Source organism: Thunnus albacares, chromosome 7 (assembly GCF_914725855.1).
Source record: "Thunnus albacares chromosome 7, fThuAlb1.1, whole genome shotgun sequence".
NCBI lineage: Eukaryota > Metazoa > Chordata > Actinopteri > Scombriformes > Scombridae > Thunnus > Thunnus albacares.
In genome coordinates, this window is record NC_058112.1 from 5,160,690 (window position 1) to 5,179,493 (window position 18,804).

Genomic DNA, 18,804 nt, shown 5'->3' on the forward strand with positions numbered 1-18,804 from the left:
CACGGTTCTGAGCTGGCAGATTAACAGGACAATTTAAACCAAAAAAGAAATTGGGGGCCTTTTCAAACATGACGTCAACCTGTACAGTAAAATTGGCAATTACAGATTACTGTGCATGTCTGAAAGTAGCTTATCTGGGGTGGCCACTTTATCATTAACAGCACATTCATTAATCTCTTTCTCCAGACCATCCAGACCATGTAAGGACAAGGACACTAAGGCTGGCTGGATCCCTACTTTCCTTATGTAGATGCAGCCATATCATTTGTACAGCTATTGATTTAAACAATAAGTTGAACACACACAAACTTAAACTCATTGTTTAAATTGTTTAGAGATGATTTTCTGTCTAAACTCCTGCATTTGCTCTAATGAACCAACAGTTGCTTGATTTTTTTTGAGAGTCAGGCTTCCAGTCACTAAAGGATTTGTGCCCCAGCTGAACCCTTGTTACCCGACAACAGGCTGACAAACAGTGCTTCTACCATAAGTTGATATCCAACTCTGTTTTTCTTGGGATAAGGCTCTGGAAGCTGTTCAAATGACACATGCATTGGGGGTTGCAACAGGGCAAGAGGTGTCTTCAGCAGGGTGTCTTGAGTGTCAAATGTGGTGTGACTTGCACAAGCACGCACGAACACACATACAGCGTAGGATTGAATGTTAGGATGTGTTTTGGAGCTGAAAAGCTTAAGACTGCAAGACATACACTGATAAAAAAGAAAGCCATCCAAATAAATGACCATTATACATGATGTATTTATTTTTGGATAAGTTGCATTTGGAACTAAATGTGTCCTTACTTAACTCCTAGTGGTATATACATAGTTATGAAGATATTTTTGATTTGACAAGGTTTTGATTTCTGGGCTACTGTATCAGTGACAGCAGCAGACAATAATATTCACAATGTAATATGATGTATGTAATCATGTAATATTCACAAATTCACAATGTTTACCCTTTGATGTAATATTATTGTACATACATTATCATTAACAGTTAAAAATGTGTTACGGGTACAATCAATAAGACTTAAGACTCAAGACTTAAGGTCACATACAACATTTTTTCTAGTATGTCTTTAAGCTGACATATTGGCCTACTTAATAAAATTAATACTACCCTCTCATATCAGTTGGCAGGAAGTTTAAAAGTTTGATACAGCAGTTTCTTCTGATTCATCCAAAGCAGGAAGTAAGGCTGCCACATCGGATTCTGCAAGCTGTTGGAGCATTAAAGTCAAGAGAGCAAAATCTTAGAAAGTGAACAGAAGAAAGTAACATGCTGTAAAGAGATAAAAGATATTTTTTTTTACATTGCCTCACTGGGATATCCACATTGGTCTAAGTGGTGACAGTTAATGTAAATATCTTAAGTTTAATGCAATGTCTTAGAACAGTTGCAGATGAAAGCTGGGGATCACGTTTTCAAAACACGTTCTCAAAAAGAGAGCGAGACCCCTGCTGTTACGTACTAGGCTGTGGAGTCTCTGGGAAGAGATGGTGTCATTGCTGCTGTCTGATTCGCTTTGAGCCGAGGCCAAAAGTTCATCTATTTCCTGATCTGACTTCAGTGGGAATGCTGTCCTCAGGGCTGCCCTATACATACACACACGTACACAAAAGACTCTCTTTTGACACAGAGAAGAAAAGAGACAGCCATACAGAACAACAACCTTTTTTCCATTAATGTTTTTTGTAGGTTTTTCCTTATTTGAATTAATGGTCTAAGGATCAAGGGTGTAGTATGTTGTCCAACTTATAAAGCCCTCTGCTGCAAATTTGTGACTTTGGGCTATATAAATAAAAGTGACTTGACTTGACTACAATAGTGTGTGCATCTATTTATATCACCTAAACTCCTGGACAGTGAGTGTACTGCTCTTGGAGGCATCACTGTTGATTGGCTCTTTTAGTTGGTCGGACTGAATCTGGCTTTGCCCTTGGGACACACTTGCACCCATCTGAAAATCAACAAACAACTTGTCAAACAAGGTTAGTATCACTTGGTGAAACAAATCTGTGTAAATCAATGTCAACAAATCAATATCTATACGATACATTTGTGGGTAAAATGTTGATGAGACTTTGTTTGAGGGTTGCATGTGTCACACAGTTACCATAAAATGAGGAGAAACAAATCATTTATACCGTACCTGCACAGTGCTGGGGTCACGTGTCTGCACACTGCCTCTTTTGTAGAGCTCCAGCAGGGTGTCATACTCACTCTTCAACTGATCAAAGTCACCCTGCAGGGTCTCCAACTAGATACCACAAAAAACCCCACAAAAACAAATACAAAACCATGCTGAAGACTGTTATGATTTTAAATAATGAAATCTGTGTATGTGCACATGCAAGTGAGCACTGTATGAACAGTATGTGAGTCTATATGAGGCACCTGTAGCAGGGTCTGTTTGTGTGTTTGTTCCAGGCTGTCCCAATTGCGTCGAGGTACGACATCCCAGTACTCTGCTTTCATCCTGGTGAGCTCCTCCTGGGCTTTAGTCAGGTCTTTCCGACACACCTTCAGAGCGAGCTGCAGCTCCACAGGGTCCTTATTCTCTTCTTTCACAATGTAAACAAATGCCAAAACATAATATCATCATTATCATTATTTTTGGATATTCCATCTTAGGTGTTTGGTTGATTCTTATTCAGAAATTACTGCAACTCAGAAATAATTCTTATGCTCTCAGTAAAAAGCAATTCTTTTACCCGCTTTATGACAGACTTTGACAGAGCCTGTACCAGAGATTATGAGTCAGTGAGCAGGAAATACAATATGATAAATAAATAAATGCTGACATGATTTTCTGCCTGCACTCACCTGTTCTTTCATCTGCAGAATGCTCCTCCTTCACAGAACATCTCGTTAGGTTATTGAGCTGCCAGATCAGCATCTTGCGGGCATCACGCTCCTCTCGGTATTGCAGATACTGGTTGGACAGCTCAGACTGCAGATGGTCCACCTGGAGAGAAATAGAATATAGTGGGGCAGATGACACAAGATAATGATAATCTACTATCTACCTTAAAATCTGAAGAGAATTTCTGATTCTCCAACAAAACATTCTTTGGATAAAGAGATCTCTACCCTAAATAGCTTTTTCATACACATGCATAAAATAAAAAGTGAAGAAGCAAGAATTCATGTGGATATTAATCGCACTTAGTTGTACACTCTAAAAAGTTATATGACTAAATAAATAGTGGTTAGAACGCCAAATTTCACGTCATGTACCACTGCCTGCGTGGCCTTTTCTTTCTCCCTCATGGCCTCAATTTCCTCCTGCAGTTGCTGTTTCTCCCTTTTCAAGACTCCAATCTCAGCCTGCTCCTCTAACCAGCGAGCTTGAATCTTCCTGTCACATTCCTCTGTCACCAGCCTCAGATGGGATCGCAGTGGTTCCAGTTCTCGGATATGATCCTGCTGATACACTGGACAGATATACAATGCAGGGAAATGATCATTTATATGGCTGAAATGATTGTTGATGATCATTTTGATAACTGATTTATTAAATAAGTCCTTTTATAAGCTTCAACAAGTCAAAGATCTGCTTGTTTTTTTTATTTCATATCATTGTAAATTGAATCCCTGTGAGCTTTTAGACTGTCAGACAAAATAAAAATAGGCAATCATTTCAGAATCTCAGAACTTGTGCTTTAGTTTAAGATTTTAGAGGCTGGATTGCTAATTGATAAATTGAAAAAATGTATTAATAGATTTTTTTTCAATAATGCAAATAATCATGACCTGCAGTTCTACATGAAGCATGACTGTGATTCAGTATTTTGGTGCTTGAAACCAAACTGCTGAATGAAAAACTACAGCTGCCTCTACAGTATGTCACCCTGCAAGAAACAACCACCATTTTTTTAAAAACAAATTCACAGTAGCTAACTTCTCATGCTTTAGTTTTTTGTCTTATTTTTTTCTTGATTTTTTTGTCTTTGTCTTATTTTTGTCTTAATTTGCAGCACCATGTGTTTTGATTTTGGCAATATATTGTACTCAGCAATCACTGAACTGTTCAATCTCAGTTTGATTATGACTGAGTCTTTCATTATGTTTTTTTTCTCTTTTTATTATGTTTCCAAAAGTATCAAATATCATTGAAATTTAGTAAAAAATTAGTTGCTGATAACTTGCCATCCCCATTGCACTTTCTCTGTTAACCTTATAACTCAGATTTAGTCTCAAAAATGTGGGTTTAAGAGGGCACAGCAGACACAATATATACCCAATGAACTTGCTCTTTTTTTGAAGAAAGGCAGTCCAATTCTTCAAAGCATAGCCGTTTGCTATTTCTGGTCAGCCTCAAAGACAGGATTTTCCTTTATTATAACTGATTCTTTGTTGAATTTTTTTTTCCTTCCTTGTCAAAGCCTGCTTTGTTCCTTTTATAGCACTTTATGAATCCATTGAAGAGTGTGTTATACTAGTGTAATTCTTCTTAGGAAATGCAAATGATCAAGCCAGCTTACTTGCACAGTTACTGACCTAAAGTGTTTTCATATTCCTTTCTGATGGCAGACAGAAGGGGTTGGTAGGTTCTGAACTCTTTGATGAAACAAGCAAAGACATCCCGGTAGACCTTTGGCCAAAGCAGATGAAGATATGTAAGTACTTTTTCAGATAAAAAAAAAAAGTGTGTGGCAGGGATTATGTGCATTGAACCTGAGCATGTGCACAGTACATTTTGTCTTGTTTAATGTAAAAAAGAAACCACAACACCTGTAGCCTAAATTCCTGATATTTTGGTTCATGGGGGTTGATAGTATGAAGCTCTTTGTTCACATAGCTCTCCAGGTGCATCAGGAATTGGGGCTTTCTCCTTGGGCCTGGGCCTGCATAAATGTAACTGCTTCCCGTCCAGCACAACTATAATACACACACACACACACACACACACACACACACACACACACACACAAATACACACAAATACATAATAAATCGAAATCCAGTGCTGTAACGGTGATTTATTACTGTGATTAGGAGAGAAGGGAGAGGCATTATAGCTGACAAATTATCTTTACAGGATTTGAAATACTCAAGCTGTTATTCATATTTAATTTCGCAATGGCTTATCATGAGTGAAATTCTGCCAGGTGTGATGAACCTTCACCTGGCTTGCTTACCTTTCTCGCTGGAGATAGTTGAACAGAATCTGCACCAGCACTTTCTCCTTCTAGCCCTCTCTCTGACATCTGGACAGTGTCATTTTGTAGACTATGGTCATATTTAGGTCTAAAATAGAAAAAGAACATAGCTCCAACATTTTAGTTCACTTATAACGTTAGGCTAAATAGTCATAATACAATAATTCCGCTGTTAGTCAACTTTTTTAATCACTTGCCTTTGTTTTTGTGACGGCGATAAAGGTGGAAATTTGATATATTTGTGCGGTGACATTTCTAGTCAATATCCAAAGGCTAAATAATAACTTCAAAAGCTCTTGTTCGTTTTAAATGTCTGACTTTGGCCTGTTTATCTCAAGAGAAACATCAGCATCAGAGCATTGTAGCAGGGTTTCCATGGTAACAAGGACGGAACACGCAGCAAAACCCACATAGCTGACCGCGGCGCGCCTGAAAAGTTTTCAAGCTGAAACTTTCTTTATGAATAAAGAACATAAAAAGAAAATAAACCCACCTCCTAACCACGGGGAAAATCTTGTGTGAATGAGCAAATTAAGCCTGGTTACTTTTATCAATGATAAATATACAATGAAATATAAACAAACGGGTAACCTACACATAAAAACGGCAACTTCCAATAGTTACAATGTAATCGTAAAGGTAAGGAGTGACAACATAGAATATAATAAAAACACTAAAATACTAAAGTCATTACATTAAAGGCTCTGTAAGTGTCTTAAACAATAAGCATATTTTGGGGATATTATACGTTGTTTTCGTCAGTACTCTTAATGCTTTTCATTAATTTTCCTCTAGCTATCAAAAAATCATGTTCCATTTTCTTTGATACATCTACGACGTACCAAGATAAAATATATATATATAATTTAAAAAACTGTTTAAATTGAACAGCTAAAGAACTACATTTCCTAGATACCTTTCTCATTGGAACGGTAGTGGAGAGCGGTGTAGTCCTTTCTAGAGATATTAGCATAACAACGAGCGTGCAGCGGGACTACAGTACCCATACTGCACCGCTCCAGCCTACAGTACATTCTGCTGCTTATCCGGGGATGTCACACCACTGCTATTTTCTCCCCTCTAGTCCCTCTCACTCTCTCAGCCTACAGCTCCAGCAGACTGACAACGAGGGGATTTGGTTAGAAGAAAGAAACGAACAATACAGAAGCCAAAAAAATGGCAGAGCTTGGAGCGGGAAGCCTGCCGTTAGGAGGGGATCCTGCTTTTAACTACCAGGAGCATGAGCTGAACGAACGGCTGAAACGGCTGTACCCGGCTGTGAACGAGGAGGAGACCCCTTTACCCCGATCCTGGAGCCCCAAGGATAAATACAGCTACATCGGGCTGTCACAGAACAACCTGCGGGTGCATTACAAAGGTTAGAGACTTGTCTGAAGAAGTAGTCACAAACAACAGCAGAAGAGGGGTCTCAGCTCAGATCTGTCACTGTGTTGTTGCGGAGGGGGTGGGGGGGGAGGGGGTCTGACACACACTCACACACACTCGCAGTATGCGATTATGTTGACTGTGTGTGTGTGTGTGCGTGTGTGTGTGTGTGTGTGCAGTCCTGGTAAATCTAGTCTGAGCTGCCTCTCCTGTCCTGTAACCTTGCTTTGTTTCATGCCCAAATGGGTGTCAGTGAACTCGCTAACCCCCTGTCAGTTGGTCTCATTACCGCCACACTAAAAAAATCACCTTCAACAAACACGACCCTCCTTTTTGTTTATTTACCGTTTATGACGTTATTTGTTTGCAGTAAACTGACACTGCATGTGACGTGCTCCACAGTTTGTACTGGAAGGGGGGGCATTGGCAGCAATAACGACGCATAGACAGGGGGGGTCTGCCAATAAGCTAACTAATGGTATTTAATAAACAGTAGCTAGCTAACAGCTAGCTCTCTCTAGCAAATACAGTAGTTAGCCTAGTGGCTAACTTGCTAACGTTAGCGAACCTAGCTTTTCCTTGTGACTAATATTGTACTGAAAACAGCAGGGTAAGCTGCCTACAAGATGGATACCAGCCAAACTTGTTGTTAACCTTCAACAATGTTGTACTGTAATGGGTGTAATACTCCCAATTGTTTGGTTTTTTTGACAACAGCAAGCACCAAAATAGAATAAAAATGGCTTTGTTTTGCTTTCTCGCGTGATTTCAGTGACACTGTTTTAGAAGTCTTAACTATAACAAAATGTGTAAATCATTTTGTTTTTCCAGCCTGGAATCAACCGGTCCAACTCCAACTCAGATGTGTATGTGCCCTGAGCACAACAACAGTCTCACGTCCAGCCTCCAGCAGGCAGCCAGCTCGTTCTCAACAGCTGCTGTGAAGGAGGAGGCCTCTGCGCATTACATTAGGCCAAATGTAGCGATCTTTTAATAAATCTGTAGTATCGACAGACTCTGGCATTTTCACAATAACAGCAACTTTGCTCATCAGACGCTAGAGCCAACCATCTATCCGGATGGCTAAAATCTGTCAGTACGGGCAGTCAGGCCTGTCAGATGGATTATTTTATATATCCAGCTCCTAAATCAAAACAAGTGACGTCTCTGTGAAGTCCTTGCTCTCAGTTTTTAGCCTACTATGTTGTTTTTCGTCAGTCAGGCCAGCCCACCAGTAGCAAGCAAGCTAGCCCTGGTCTTATAATACATCCATGCTTCTGAGGCGAGTAAAAATCTTAATAGAGGCACTGTGAGGCCACTCTGGGCCTTGTTGGCTGTTTACACCAGTGAAACATGTAGAGGATGAGAGGATGCAGGCAGGAGGCTGTGTAACCCATTTTGAAAGGCTTATTTGGCACATACCTAGTAGGTGATCCTGCTGTTTGTGAATAGCAGCTCAGGCCTAATATTTGTTTAAATCTAGACTCATGGGCAGATAGTCAGATATAATCCACAGATTCTTTCATGCATAATTGATCAGTTCCCTGTTGATGGGAACAGTGGTCACATTTAAAATATCCTATATTTTATTTAATCAGTTGTATAAATGCAAATGATGCATCCTTTTCTTTTGATGCTTTTGAGCTCCATGTAGACTTCTGATAATTTTGTTTTCCTTACATTCCATTAAATCACAGCTATTGAGACTCTAGCATGTCTATAATTATCTATGGACTTATTATAGCTGTGACATTAGCACAAATTGATGAATGGGCCCATATATGTCTTCAGATAAGATGTGTCATTTCATGTTAGGGTTATATAGGGCGTTGAGTCTTTATGTCTATGAAAAGTGCCCAGATTAAATGACACTGCACAATTGTTCAGGGATGACACATAAATAGGCCAATTCTGGAGTGTGTAGGATATTTTTTCTCCTCCTGGTTGTTCTATCTCCAGCTCTGTTCCCTCACCCTTGTGGTTTGGATGCTATTTTGACCACTGTGCCAATTTTCTCTGTTCAAGGCCACCATGTCTACCTAGTCCTTTTGTGCACAGACACAGATTAAACTTACCCAGTCTTAACAGATAGATACATAAATAAACAACATATATAACATGTATATAAACAAACATATTGATTTAGAGCTAGAGGAATACACCAATTAAAAGATGTAATTTTGAACAAAAACTACAGCACTCTGGTCTATGAAGGATTTCTCTGCTTTATTTTGATGCAGACATAATTACATCATTCTTTTGACAGGCCTTATGGATTGATAAATGGAAAGACATAACAGTTGCTTGACAGATAGGGCTATATACATACACAGAATATAACATTCTGTAATTTATTGTAGTATACCTTATAGTGTTTGTGCTGTTGTAAAGTATGAAATGATATATTGCTGATAAAAACAGAATGGCTTGGATCCAATGAATCTTTTAATTGCCCTCTAGGATGACTGAGACGATGATTAAGGACTATGAAAAATAAATAACTAGTTAAAAAATATGAATACAAATAGGTTTTCTGTGGGTTTGTGTCGGAAAAACCTACTGTAAACCTGCTGTTATATGAATCAGGTATTTTTAATATTAACCATCTATTTATCCATATCTATCAACTAATTAAGTTAGTGAAAATGTATTTGTATAGCATTTTCAAAACAAAAGTTACAAAGTGCTTCACAATAAAAGATTATTGTACAAAAGCACAAAATATGCTTCTTTTAACCAGTGTAGGTGAATAACGAATAAAGGATTGAAGTAGCAATACAGGGTGCACCTTCTTGTGCGCCCACTTCCCTCTTCTACTTTAATAAGTGATTTACATTTTTTTTTTCTCAAAGTGCATTTTAACAACCTTTTGAGAGAGGCATGCATTTGCTTAAGTTCAGTCAACTGGTTCTTTTCAATATTAAAGAGCATCAACTCATTGAGCTCTGAGCTATTCACCCTACCACTAAACACTGTGAAGGAACCTCATTGTGGCCACTTCTTGACCGTCTCCTTGACCTTATCATAGTCACTATCCAAACTTAAGGCCAGATGAGGGTTAAACTGTTGGATGAGTGCTGCTCTACAGAGCCTCTTAAGGGCCAGATATACTCCACAATGGATATGGATGCAGTTTTGTTTATTCTACACTGGTTGTCTGCCTAGGCTGTGTTTAGGCCTAAACTCTGCTCTGGTTAACCTTGTTCCTGGACACAACAGGCAACATTTTTCAGTGAAAAAGCTCTGATAAACCCACTGTATGGTACCCGCCCAGCACCAAATGGCAGACAGACAGTTAGCAACCAGCTGGTGAACATAGTGAAGTATTTAGCAGCTTGAGAGCCAGATATTTCCTTCAGGAGTAGGTGGAGACCAAAACAAAGCTAGAAGGAGGGTGAATATTGGATTCTGTGTATGTTGGATCTATAAATAAGTAATTACTTGTAGCATGTTTGCAATAACATCTTTATAAGGTGATATGTCAGTGTTGTATTTAGAGTTTGTTCTTCTGCTCTCATGTGACCAAAAATATCAATTCATGCAGCTTTAAGCTTCTAGACTTGTGGCAGCAGTTCACTCCACTGAAGATGAATCACTTTTTTTATATGAACTATGGAAGTACTGACCGTCATCCCAACTGCTCCACACCCAACCTCCCCAAGTGATACAGGTCATAGCCTGACAAAGCTAACAGAACTACATCATTTGCAAAAATCTGACATGCAATCCTGAGGTCACCAAAGTGGACTGGACATCCTCCAGTGCTTAGCTGTGCCTTAAAATTCTGTCCTTGAAAATCACAAACAGAATAGATGACAAAGCACAACCTCGGTGGACTCCATCTATTGAGAAAGTGCTTGACAAAGTGCCAAGGATGAAGACAAAGCTTTTGGTCCAGTTATACAAGGACCTAATTGCTCATAGTAACAGCTCCAGCAGCCCATAATCCCACTGCAGCCCCTTTAGGACACCTTGGACTGTTAAGTCCATTAAACACACTGCTACTTTGATACAGGGAGCCAAAAACCCCATCTAACCCCACTTGAAAAGACTGGAATACAGCTGGGACCCCTATATTTAGCTATTGGTAGCCAATATCTACTGTAGTCAAGTAGTGTTTTGTGTTTGACATTAGCTCCTGATTTGTCACCTGCACCTCTGATCTTTGATTCTAAATTATTTATGTGATAGGGGTGAAACATGTCCAAAAAACAAATCTATCTGATTCCACTTGAGTCAGAAAGAGTTGTTTTTTTTTTTTAGCTCTATGGCTCTATGGATGGCATTGTTGTCTTGTGGGTTGGTCGGTCAGTTGGTAAGTCGGTATTGGATGGATTGCCACAAAACTTTCTCTAGAGATTCATGGTCTCCAGAGAATGAATCACCATGACTTTGGTGATCCCTTGACTTTACCACTAGGAGGTTGCTATTTTTGGCTTTTGGTGAAACATCCTGACAACTATTGGATGGATTGCCATGAATATAGGGCACAACACCGTGTCCCCCTTGAGATGAATTGTTATAACTTTGATGATCCCTTAATTTTTCATTTAGTGCCATTATCAGGTCAGAATTTCAATTTGTCCAATTTTTAGTTTATAACCAAATACTAATGACATTCCCGTCAGCCTCAGCTGTACTTTTTGTTTAGTGCTGATTAGCAAATGTTAGCATGCTAACACGCTAAACTAAGGTAGTGAACATGGTAAATAAACCTGCTAAACCATGGCTTGTTAGCATTGTAATGCTGACATTAGCATTTAGCTCAAATCACTGCTGTGACTAAGTACAGACTCAAAGAGCCTTTAGCAATGCAGTGGACTCTTAGCCTTGTTAGACTTAAAGCTTTTCAAAGTTTTTAGACAGAAGTTAAGACTTGAAATAGTTCCGTTTTAAAAACCCCTGCAGACATTTACAGGCGTTTTCAGGTGTCCTGGCTGATTAGGCTTCTGCTCAGGTTGAAATCGGTCATAGCTATGATGGAAAATATGTGAAGTACTTAAACTCCATAATAAGAATTTTAAAGCTGTAAGTTGTCTGTGGTAATGAGTGCAACCAAATTAATGTGGGTGTGAGGGAGATGTCAATCAGTTACTATCTGTGCACATCCACACAGTCATAGGGAGAGGTCCAATTAGGTTAGGTAAGTGAAAACACCTGTACAAATGTTTCATGGCTGTGTAAGGCCTATAAGGGATATGTCCAGTTTACTACAGCTTGGACCTTATTTATATAGTTCTACCATCACTGCTCATTTACTTACTAAATGATTGACTTTCTACACCAGCCATTAGTTACTTTGTGTCACCTCCATTTTGCATTGGATATATGGTGTGCAATTGGTTTGACTGTCTTTGGAGTGGCTGCCCACTATGTGGCCTTAGCTTTAACCTCTACCAAATGAGGCCATTACATCTGTTATGGGCTACAACGTTAAGGTGTTGCAGTGTGGCATAACCTGTCTCAGTGAAGTCAGTATTGGCCAGAACTGTAGAAAGTTCCATTTTCTTGATATTGATTATTGTAGTTTAAACTCAGCACTATAGCTTTTGGTTCCAAACAATCTACAGTCTGTGTTCTCATCCAATCACAATCTAGGGTGGCAATCAAAACTTGTTGTTATCTTTTGTGCACTTTGGTTAGAGTTTGATAGCTTGTGAGATGCAAGGACCAAGGTTTGGGTGTAAGGAAGAGGTCAGGTGAAAAAAAAAAATCAAGAAAAACATCGATTTGAACAGTGATGCAATATTTCTTACTGATCGCTTCTGTCTTTCTTCAAAGTGTTTTTACTTTTACCTTTGTGGTGCTCTTGTAACACTTTGTACCCACTGTGACAGTGTACGTGTAGCCTTCGTACTTGTGTCCTCTAAATCATCCAAAATCTCTCTCTTCTTCACTGGTGTACTTTTCTGCTGCTGTGTCTTATACCTGCTGTTACTGAACTGATAGATTTTGCACTTTCCCCTGTTTTATGGTCAAGGATAGAACCTGGGGTGGGATAGCTGATTTCCTAGTCAGCAGCTGAGGCCTCACAGTGCCCATAAGAACAGGACATTAACCTTTGATCCTCGACCTCCGGTGGGGAGGTTTGATGTCACATAACAGCTGAAATATGTGACACCACAGTGCCAATGCTGAGACAGTTTTGTTTCAATATTTCACTTCAATAACGTGATATTTCTTTAACTATTACAATTTGTAGTGCTGGTGTAGTCATAATTATTGGGTGAATTGAGAGATGTATAACTGTTACAACCCTCCATTTTCTCTTAATCATCCGACATTGAAAAATTCCAAGTGACTTCAATATTTTTCCTGTTTTGTCTGTACAGCATGATATATGAATGCAGAATTTATATCTAACTAGTGCAGTGCCCGTGCAAAACGTGCCTGTTCAGAATGGGCTGATTGCTTGGCCTCCAGTATTGCTGCTTGCAGCTTTCTTGAGAACAGCTCATCCAAATAACTTCACACTCGACGCTGCACTTCTTTGGGTCCTCAGTAATACGCCCGCCAAGTGTGAGGTTGATTGGATGAATGATTGTTGAGAAAATCAATTCTTGGAGCGTACTAACTGTATGCACGTTTCTTATTGTTTGTAAGTTGGATAGATTCAAAAAATGTCCTTAAAAAGAGTCATTAACACGTAGGAGTTATCTTAATGTTACAAATCCTGTATTGTAATTTATTTTGAAAATCTGTAGATGCCTCACATGTCATTTTATTTTGGTAAGTGGGAGAAGTAGTTCAGTCCACATGTGTTTGTGGAAGCAGTCGGAGACGTGACGGAAGCAGGTATGCAGAGTTCAGATATATTAATGAGTTTTTGCAGCAAGTTAAACCTGCAGAGCGGAACTTTTACATATGAATACACACATATAATACACAAAAGTGAAACCAAAATACCTCCTTGCCCAGAGCTGCTATATTGCTTGTGTGCAATTTTGGAGCCAGAGTCTGTGCAGTAAAGTTGGGCTGACGGAGGTTTTAGAGCGGCTGTCACAGTTGTCAATCAGTCTGACTACATTTTTATATTGTCAAATAACTAATTAAAAACAAACTTATCAGAGAAATGAGCGCTTGGACAAACATCAGTGTGATAACTACCCAAAATGACGGAAACCATCTTTGGGAAAAATTTATTTGACGCGTACTTTGATTTTTTTTAGTTTGGCTCATGTCCCATTCGCTAAAATGGAGAGGGCGGGATTTATGACCTAAACTGCAGCCAGCCAGAAGGAGGTGATTGAGATGTTTTGGCTTCACTTTTGGGCAACTGTCATGTCGTCCATATTTATATACAGTTGATGGTTGCAGCGATGCATCTGTGCAGCCTCCATATCAGAGAAGTCAAGATCTTTTAATGATAACTTTAACATTTCTTATCTAAACAGCTTCACATTTGACTCTGCACTTCCTTGGGTCCCCAGCAATACACCCGTCAAGTGTGAAGTAGATCGGATGAATGGTTGTTGAGAAAAGCGACACAGACACACACAGACAGAGACTCCTTCTTTTATAGGTAGATTATATGGGGTGATGTTAAATGTAGTAGCCATTTCTCCTACCCATCTATGCAGTTGTAAAGAGACCTGTTGGCCTGCTGAGGACTCGTTTTCACGAAGAGGAGCTAAAAATAGACTGCATAAATGTTGCTGCAACCATTGAACCAGACAGTCACACACAAACACACACATGTACAGGCATGCTGCCGGTGACATGAATAAACATGTGATAACACACCTCAGTACCACCGTAGATTTGTGGAGTCACAGAACAGGCAGAATTGAATCTTATCATAAATCATGCTTACCTGTCCGGTCACTCTATAAATTTCTTCGGTTGTTCCGAGGCCGTTTTTACTTCAAGGTCGATTTACCTTGGTGACATTAATGCACAAGCTTATCTGTATTTTAGATTATATGGTACAATATGCACAGTATTACATTAACCATTTAATATCCACATTTATACCCCGTAAATACATAATTTGATGATGAGTTCATGAATCAGGAAACCTCAAATGTTACATAAAATTTAAAAAATACAGATGATATGCATGTTAAAGCCAAATATGGACTCAGCTCAGTTTCATTCATTCTGTGCTGTTAGTCATCACTGTGTGGCAGGGCCAGCTAGCATATTTGATCATTACTGTGAATGTCTTTTATGTTCTCAGCTTCCTTTATGTTGTTGGCCTGAGCTTCAATAATCAGTCTCTCTATCTGAGTTGAAATGCTGGGGGGGAAAAAGTTGACAAAAAAACATTCTTATACTTGGCTGAGGTGGGAATATTAGTGTATTAATGAAAAAAAAATGACAAAGTGCAATGGAAACAGACTTAAGGCGAATAAATCATGACATACATGAAGCATGTGACTTAAATGTCTACTGCTTCCAATAGCAACAGCCTCATGGTATCTGCTGACAGCCAGCTGCTTCGTGTAAGGTTACAGCCTATCTACATTTCATACATACACATACAAATACACACACACACACACACACACACACAAACACACACCCAGAGAAGTAACAATGACTTGTTATGTATCAAGGCAGGTGAACTCACTCAATGGTGTGATTACATGTAACAGAGACGTACATGCATTCTGTGGAGGCTAGATAGCAGTTATACAACACACTACTGAACACGGTAGTCTCTCTCTCGCTCTCTCTCTCTCTCTCTCTCTCTCTCTCTCTCTCTCTCTCTCTCTCTCTCTCATGACCCGAGGGATTGCATAAGCAGCCATCTGAATAAAGAATGACAGACAGTAATGACTGTTGTGTTTGAATCTAATTGGTCCAGACGCAATACGTGAGCCCTCTGACCTTGTCGTTTACATCTTAACCGCAGACTGAATATAAAGTTTATTATCATTACACACACACACACACACAAATGTGGATGTTCTCTTATCAAGTACACTCTAACCCAACATATTTCGACACATCTGACTAGTCAAAATCAATTCTATATATAATCTCATTATACAAAAGTCACTTTGAAAATTAATCTGATAAGTGGATTGACAAGTGGTTCTCCAAAATTAAGTGTTACAAAGAGGAACTTGCTCATCATTGACACCCAAGGGTAAATGTAGGATAGGAAAATAAAAGCTGATAAAAGATCAGTAGATCAGTACAGACAGCCACATAACATTGTCACATGACTGACAAGTGACCCCCCACTGACACTGTGCTTTGGCTTATACAGAGGGCAGTCAGCCTCTGGTCAGCTGGCAGCCTGTGTTTTGAAAGCCCTACCTCTACTGCTGGATCAGATTAAACCTAGAAATTTTTGATGCCATAATCAGATGAGGGAATCTGTGGAAAGCCAAAGTCGACACTAGATTTGCATCATGTAATTTCTTCTTAGGTTGAATTTGTGGCACATAGAAAATGCATAAAATGTCCTTTTAGCAAAACAAAGAAGGATATAGTTGATTTTTTTCCAGCATCTTACATTTTCAAAAATCCCACTACTACACTTGACTTTTTTTCTCAGAGAATAGACAGTTTAAAGCTTGCTGCATTGCTGTCACTACCATTTTGAAGATGCTTAATCCAGTTAGTGCTGTTAAGTCTGTCATATCACAAGACAATACAGGCAATGGAGTGCACAAATATTAGATTTTTACATTGATGTGTTAAGTGCTGAACACTTTTGGGTGAAACTGCAAAAAATCAGCAATCAAATACAGGCCAGTGATAATCTGAATCTCCATTTTGCCAGTTAAATAATAATTGAAGTGGCAGGCTTATGTCACATAACTGTCAGCCTAACTCTTTCCAGTGGAACTCAAGCCACCACAAACCTTCACAACGCATTTTCCAGCTGTTCAAAATAGGCTTTGTTGACTCGCTGTACTACAGAAGACTTCGTTCCTTATGTGAAATCATATTGTATCTTTGCTTATGTAAACCTCATATTTCCCCTCTTGCAGGCCATGGCAAGAACCACAAGGACGCAGCATCAGTCCGAGCCACACATCCAATTCCCGCTGCCTGTGGGATCTACTACTTTGAGGTCAAGATTGTCAGCAAAGGTCGAGATGGGTAAGCAGATATTACACTGTCAGCTTTAGTCCATGTGTCCCCATGGTCCCATGATAACTTTTTCTAGCATCAGGTCAGTAGTTCAGTTTTTCACTCCTAACAAACACTGCACTGTGCCCAAACAAAAAAAATCTGTTTCTTTTATTTAAAAATGAATACAGCATTATTACCTCAGTGTTTCCTGCTACTAGTTTTTGTTGTCTTTGCTCTATCCCAGCTTCATGTAGAGGCCCCTGGACCCCTGTACTGCATTGACTCTTTTCTGAGAATGTTATCAAAGGAGTCATGTTGATTTTTTAATTATAAGCTAAATGTGCAGACCCTCTGTTCTGCCAAAAGTTGATGTCATACAACAGTGACTACAAGCTAATTGTTATTGTTAGATATTAAGAGCAAATCCACCAAAATATCCACCTTTTTGTGGATTTTTCCATCATAAATCTAATGCTTTCCAGGAGTTACTGTTAAGTTTTGTCATTTACATGTATGTGACTATATGGAAATTTTAATCTATAGCAACAAACAATAAGTCATTATTAATTAGTAATAATTTGACACAAAGTTTAATTTATCTCAGTATTAAAACTAAACATTCAGCCTCAGTTGTACTTTGAGATTAATACTATTGTAGCATACCAACATGCAGATGTTAGGCTTGACAATAATATTGTCATAGTATGCTAACATGCTAATTTTGGCTAACTTGCTAAATGTTAACACGCTAAACATTAGCATGCTAACATTTGGGGTGTTAGTTTAACATGCTAATGTTAAACAAAGATGAGCAGAGAGAGGGCACTAACATAAAGAGATGTTTGATACATTGTGGATTAAAATACAACTATCGAACTACATGCTAACATGCTAATGTTAAACTAACATTTTAAATATTAGCATTTATCATGCTCACAGTATGTTATGGCACATTAAACATTAAACGCTGAATATTGTCAAAGTCGGCCTGTAAACATGATTAGAATGTAAATATGCCATCATTAGTGTGCTAGCACAGTGGTTCTCAAAGTGGGGTCCTTGAGGGGATTCCAGGGTTTCCCAGCAAAAATGAGAATAATTTATTTTCACTATAATTCCATCCAAAAGTAACACACTGACAGAATGTTCTGGCTTCATATACTTTCTGTAGTAAAACATCTAAAAGCAAAAATCTTAAAGGATGGGTGTCTGTGGTCTAAATTGTATCAGTTTAGGGGTCCTTAACATGAAAAAGTTTGAGAGCCACTGTGCTAGCAAGCTAATGATTTGAATGTTACATACTAAATTTGAGTATGTTACCACGTTAAATCTGTGCATGCATGAAATCTGCCTCAGATTTCCACACACATTTCCACACCTGGTATATTGTGTGATTGTTATCATCTCCCCCAGTACAAATAAATTACACATATAATGTGAAATCTAATGTTTTCAGGCTGATTAGGCGTGCCTGTAGTTCCATAGTTGTATTTTCCTCCATAATGTGTCAAACATGTCACACGTGAGTGCCCTGTCTTTGCTCATACTTGTTTCTTGTGGTTGTTCTGGTAGAGTCAGACATCCCTGGCCTGGGCACTGTGGTGGCTTGCAAATTTGTGAACTTGCTTCAGCAGCATTTCCCTCACCTTGAGTCTGCATGAAAACAGCAATCTTTATATCACTGGTCCAAGATCATTGCCAAATACAACTCTAAATATGTCACTCACAACCTTCATTAGCGTGGTCTCACTCGTCTTGTTGCCAATATATGCATCAGCTGTCCTGCTGCCCAAATAATTTGATGCTATGTCTGCCACTGTTGATGCAGAGTTGCATCTACAGTGGCAGACATTTAAACTTTTGTTCATCTGCTGCGTCAGTGAAAACAGGGATGTTATAACCCAAAAAAATGGCAGCTTTAGCAACAAGACCTGCCTCATCAAATCTGAGGGGCAAAACCTGTCAAGGTTCCATGGAGCTGAAAAATTGAATTTGTCTGAGTGTGACATTTGGCCCAGCTAATTCCAGAAACGGGAATATGACAAATAAATCATAAAAGAACATCTCAAAAGAACATAATATAAGGAAGAAAGAGCCACAGGCAAAACGGATAAAAAAAAAAGAACTATAAAAAAGAGTAAAAAGAAAACATAACTAAAGGAACATCTAACAGAGATGCATGGTAGAATAGCCTTTTTAACTAATTGTGAGTGTT

At 38.9% G+C, this 18,804-nt stretch overlaps 2 protein-coding genes across 4 annotated transcripts in view; one reads left to right on the plus strand and one right to left on the minus strand.

Moving 5' to 3' along the window:
* Window positions 1-940: 940 nt before the first annotated feature.
* On the minus strand, window positions 941-5,999 carry tsnaxip1 (translin-associated factor X interacting protein 1). 2 transcript variants are annotated; one of them, XM_044356298.1, is made up of 11 exons: window positions 5,369-5,999; window positions 5,151-5,259; window positions 4,744-4,890; window positions 4,510-4,603; window positions 3,247-3,443; window positions 2,833-2,974; window positions 2,404-2,567; window positions 2,159-2,266; window positions 1,857-1,966; window positions 1,478-1,601; window positions 941-1,225 (listed from the first exon to the last, which is right to left on the minus strand). In XM_044356298.1, exons 1-11 carry the CDS (start codon window positions 5,422-5,424, stop codon window positions 1,151-1,153), a joined length of 1,326 nt encoding a protein of 441 aa, XP_044212233.1. In that variant the 5' UTR covers window positions 5,425-5,999; the 3' UTR covers window positions 941-1,150. The 2 variants fall into 2 exon arrangements, with proteins under 2 accessions (XP_044212233.1, XP_044212232.1); XM_044356297.1 differs by having other exon boundaries at window positions 2,404-2,570; window positions 5,369-5,998.
* A 171-nt stretch (window positions 6,000-6,170) lies between these two features.
* Window positions 6,171-18,804, plus strand: part of ranbp10 (RAN binding protein 10) — a 33,328-nt gene continuing 20,694 nt past the window's right edge. The window contains exons 1-2 of one of the 2 annotated variants that reach the window (XM_044356295.1): window positions 6,171-6,549; window positions 16,505-16,616. In XM_044356295.1, coding sequence (XP_044212230.1) covers window positions 6,348-6,549; window positions 16,505-16,616 — 314 coding nt within the window. In that variant the 5' untranslated portion in view covers window positions 6,171-6,347. The remainder of the gene's footprint in view (window positions 6,550-16,504; window positions 16,617-18,804) is intronic. The other variant, XM_044356296.1, reaches the window with a different exon arrangement.